Source organism: Calidris pugnax, unplaced genomic scaffold (genome assembly GCF_001431845.1).
Source record: "Calidris pugnax isolate Ruff unplaced genomic scaffold, ASM143184v1 scaffold107, whole genome shotgun sequence".
Lineage (NCBI taxonomy): Eukaryota > Metazoa > Chordata > Aves > Charadriiformes > Scolopacidae > Calidris > Calidris pugnax.
The window spans coordinates 1635360-1639222 of record NW_015090901.1 but is presented as its reverse complement, the minus strand read 5'-3'; the positions used below and the strand labels follow the sequence as shown (position 1 = coordinate 1639222).

The following is a 3863-nucleotide window of genomic DNA, read 5'->3' as shown; positions in this document are numbered from 1 at the left end:
GCGGGGAAGGGCACAGGGAGAGGGCAGAGCATCACCGTGTCCACATCCCAAGGTGGGGTTTTTGGGGTTTGTTTTTTTTTTAACCTTCGGAGGGACCATCTCTGCCCCATCTTCGATCTGCCCAACTCCCCGGAGCCGATTACAGCGAAAGGTCAGAGCTGTTATCTGCGGGTGCCCAACTTCCACATTTTCATAATGCAACTTTCTGGTATAAACTGCTTTGGTGGGGGGCAGGGTGTTCTGCAAAGGGCAGGGAGAAAAGTCTTGATTGCCGGGATGGAGAAGATGAGAAAAAATTCCCTCCCTGGCTTTCCCACTCGGGGAAGGGACCAGCTCTGCTCTCCTGACCCAGGGTCTGTGCTCCTCAGCCATCCCTGCCGGCATCCCGCCGGCCACCGGCACGGCAACAGCCCAAAACCAGAGTCATTTCAGCCTTCTACGTGCTAAGAACTGCAGTTCTGCTCGTCTAGAATCATGATAAGAGAAAAGGAAAAAAAAAAAAAATTATAAAATCTCCATTTTCAGATAACGCTTAAAACATTGCTCTTAGCAAACTTGAGTCATTTGTGGCTTGTTTCCTGTGAGATACTAAAAATGCCACCGTGTGACGCCCTGGGCGAACCATGGGAACTGCTGCTTCTGTGGATTCAATCCATCCATTCCATGGCACATCCGATGTTTTCTATGGTCCATTTTCTCTTATTTTCTACTGTTTTTCTTTAAGAAACCATAATCCAAGCTCCTAGGTATATGGTGTCCGGGTTTCAACTACAAAGTTGTACTCATCTTTCTTTATTTACTTACCTTGTGTTCTAGTGACTGAAGGGCTGGCTTAGAAATCTAGGGACATCAAAAAGCTAATGCATAAACCAGGAATTCTGTTCCATGTAAACATCCTCCGGGCTGTTCCGGAGCTCAGGGCTTTCAGAGAGACCTGGCTTCTGATTCCTGAACGCCCCTAAGATCAAATATTTTGGGGCACATCTGAAGTTCCCAATAACGGCCAATAAAGGATAATGAGGTGCATTTCCTTCTATTGGAAAGCTCTCAGAGCTTGGCAGAGCAGAGCCCACGTGTTCAGAAAGGGAATATGGGGCCCAAAAGAATAAACTGGGATAAACTGGGGCCTAAAATTGCATAGAGTTCCCCACGATTTTAACGAAAACTCACAGAGCTGGCAGGAGGGGGATGTTATGACACAACTTGCAGGGCACAGCAGTTTAAGCCTAGAAGAGTGAAAACCAGGATGGAATATAATCAGATAATATCTCAGGGCTCAGCTTGCCTAAATGAAATAAAAAACCTGCAGCATCAGTTTCTCAGCACAGAAGTTCTTGACCACTGATCGTTTCTCCCTGCTGAAGAAAGTAATTTTTTGCCCAGAAAACCGCTGACCCAGTAAATAAGCGGTAGTAATATCATTTTTTTCCTGTTGCCTGCTAGAAATTGGGAGCAGTCTGATCCTTCTCCACCAGTGCAGGTCTCCTCTGCCCTCCCCCCCCAGCCTCAGGCAGGACAGAGTGACAGAAACAAAGCGTTGAGGGACTCTGTGCTAGAGAGAGAACCCAATAGCGTATGAAAAAACTTGGGGCTCCCCTCTGCCAGATGTTGAACACCTTGGTCATCATCCAGCAAAGCATAAATATATGTATAAGTATATATATATAAAGTATATATACATCTTCCTGCCACCAGCCACAGGTTTAAAATTCAGCAAGTGCTTAAAGGATTATTCTAATGGTGTTTTTTATCAACTTCCCTGGGGTTTGGATGAAGCCCTGAGTGGCAGCCCCAGGTCACTGCAAACCCTGCAGAACTGAGCTCAGGCACCTCTCTTTTATTTTTTCACTGATTTTTTTTTTTTTTTTTGAAGAACTTGTAAAATTACACAAAACAGCCAAAGAGGAGGATACTTTAAGAGAGTAGCTTTGAAGAAAATTCTTGCTTTATCCCCAGGTATTACCGGAACCATCCTAGATATCAGAGCTTTTTAAAAAGGGAAAAAAATACCACGCGTGATAGTCAGTTCTAATATTTCTTTTCATACAGGGATGTGTAAATCCCAAATAATCGTTTGAGCTGTGTTGGCATAGACCCATCCCAGGGGACTCATGTCCTTAGCTGAATGGAAAACACAAGTCCTGCAGTAACATCAGGTAAAATTCTCTGTTAAAAACAGCAGCAAAACTCAAACCCGTTGGGCAAGAGTCTCATCGGTTGGATTGATTCATTTCATGCTGTTCAGAGAAATGACATCCTCGGACTTAAGTCTTCAAATTTACATTTCCCAACGGAAAGTTGATTGCATGTAAAATCCCTCAGGTGTCTTTTCTGGTCCTTTAGCCCTTGGTGAGGCTGAAATTCCCTTTGCTTCCAGCGGCACCAACAGTCAAAGCTCACAAGCTCAGGTTTACAATATGGGCTCGTATATTTTTAGGCTTTCTGCACAGATGCTTTGTGGTCCTGCTGGGGTTCTTCACAAAGTCATAGGTAAAATCAGAAGTTGTCTGTGTTGATTCGGTCACTTACAGTTGTTTAGAGGTAAATCTTAAAAGTCTTGTTGGAAAAAAACATTTTTTTAAAAAAGTGGGAATAAAAGCATCGCTAGATGATGTGGACAAAAGAGAATTACTTGAAAAATATAGTAGGAACTCCTGGGACTTTGTGGGTGTTGGCACCCGTCAGTCGTCACAGACATGACCAGCATTTCTGCAACGTGGTGAATCCAGGCAGCTTTTTGACTGCGCTTCTGAAAAAGTGAAATCTTTTATTATGGAAGAATCGTGTTCTGGGAAAGGTATTTCTCTTGTAAGAACTCCATGGATTGAGACACATGGTGGAGCAATTCATGTTCTCTCTAGAGAACATGAAAGAAGAAAGATGATGTATCTATACAAATGCCAATGTCCTAGTAAAGTAGTAGATGCCTTTACAGTAATGAATACACACAGGGGATACAGAGACTGTCATGTTTATGCATTATTCTTTGAAGAAAAATAAAAAAAAATATTTAGCAAATTTTCGGATGCTTTCATTAACTCCTTAAATTTTAAGCTTTCCTTTTTTCTTTAAAGCAAAAGAAGAGTCAAGTCTTGCTCCTCTCATGTCAGAAGTGGATAAATGACTCCCTTCTTCACGGGGAGAAAAAACAAGGATGCCAATCCCTGTTCTAACTTGACCCATCTTGTGTTTTGCTTTTCCTTCTCCGTCTTCTCACCCGGATGCTTGTCGGAGCACGTTCTCCTTCTCCAACGAGTCTTTCCTCCCCGCAGGGAGCCGGTGGATGAGGTCCTCCAGATCCCCCCTTCGCTGCTGACATGTGGTGGTTGCCAGCAGAACATCGGGGACCGCTATTTCCTGAAAGCCATCGACCAGTACTGGCACGAGGACTGCCTCAGCTGCGACCTGTGCGGGTGCCGCCTGGGAGAGGTGGGGAGACGCTTGTACTACAAACTGGGCAGAAAGCTCTGCCGAAGGGACTATCTCAGGTACCCAACCCCCCTCCTTCTACCCTCCCTCACCATCCTCCCATCATTTCAGCTTCGCTTAGTCATTTAATTAGCCTAGCTAGCGAGCAAAGAGCCATAAAATATGAATTTTTGACTACTCTTAAAGCCCGACAGCCTTAAAGCTCAGATGTACAATACGGGCTTCTATATTTCGGGGGTTGATGGACAGATGCTTTATGGTACTGCTGGGGTTCTTCGAAGTTGGAGATAAAGCCAGAGGTTGCCTGTGTTGATTCAGTCACTTGGAGTTGTTCATAGGTTACATCTTAAAAATCTTGTTGGGAAAAAAAAGCACGTTTTTTACTGAAAATGAAAGTATTGCTACATGGTGTAGGGCAGGACTTTGTAGAGTAG

At 44.1% G+C, this 3863-nt stretch overlaps 1 protein-coding gene across 1 annotated transcript in view; it reads left to right on the top strand.

Moving 5' to 3' along the window:
• LOC106891906 (rhombotin-2-like) overlaps nt 1-3558 on the top strand; it is a 4781-nt gene extending 1223 nt beyond the window's left edge. Inside the window, exon 3 of the mRNA XM_014948736.1 lies at nt 3273-3558. Within this exon, the coding sequence (XP_014804222.1) occupies nt 3273-3558 (286 nt within the window). The remainder of the gene's footprint in view (nt 1-3272) is intronic.
• Nucleotides 3559-3863: the final 305 nt, after the last annotated feature.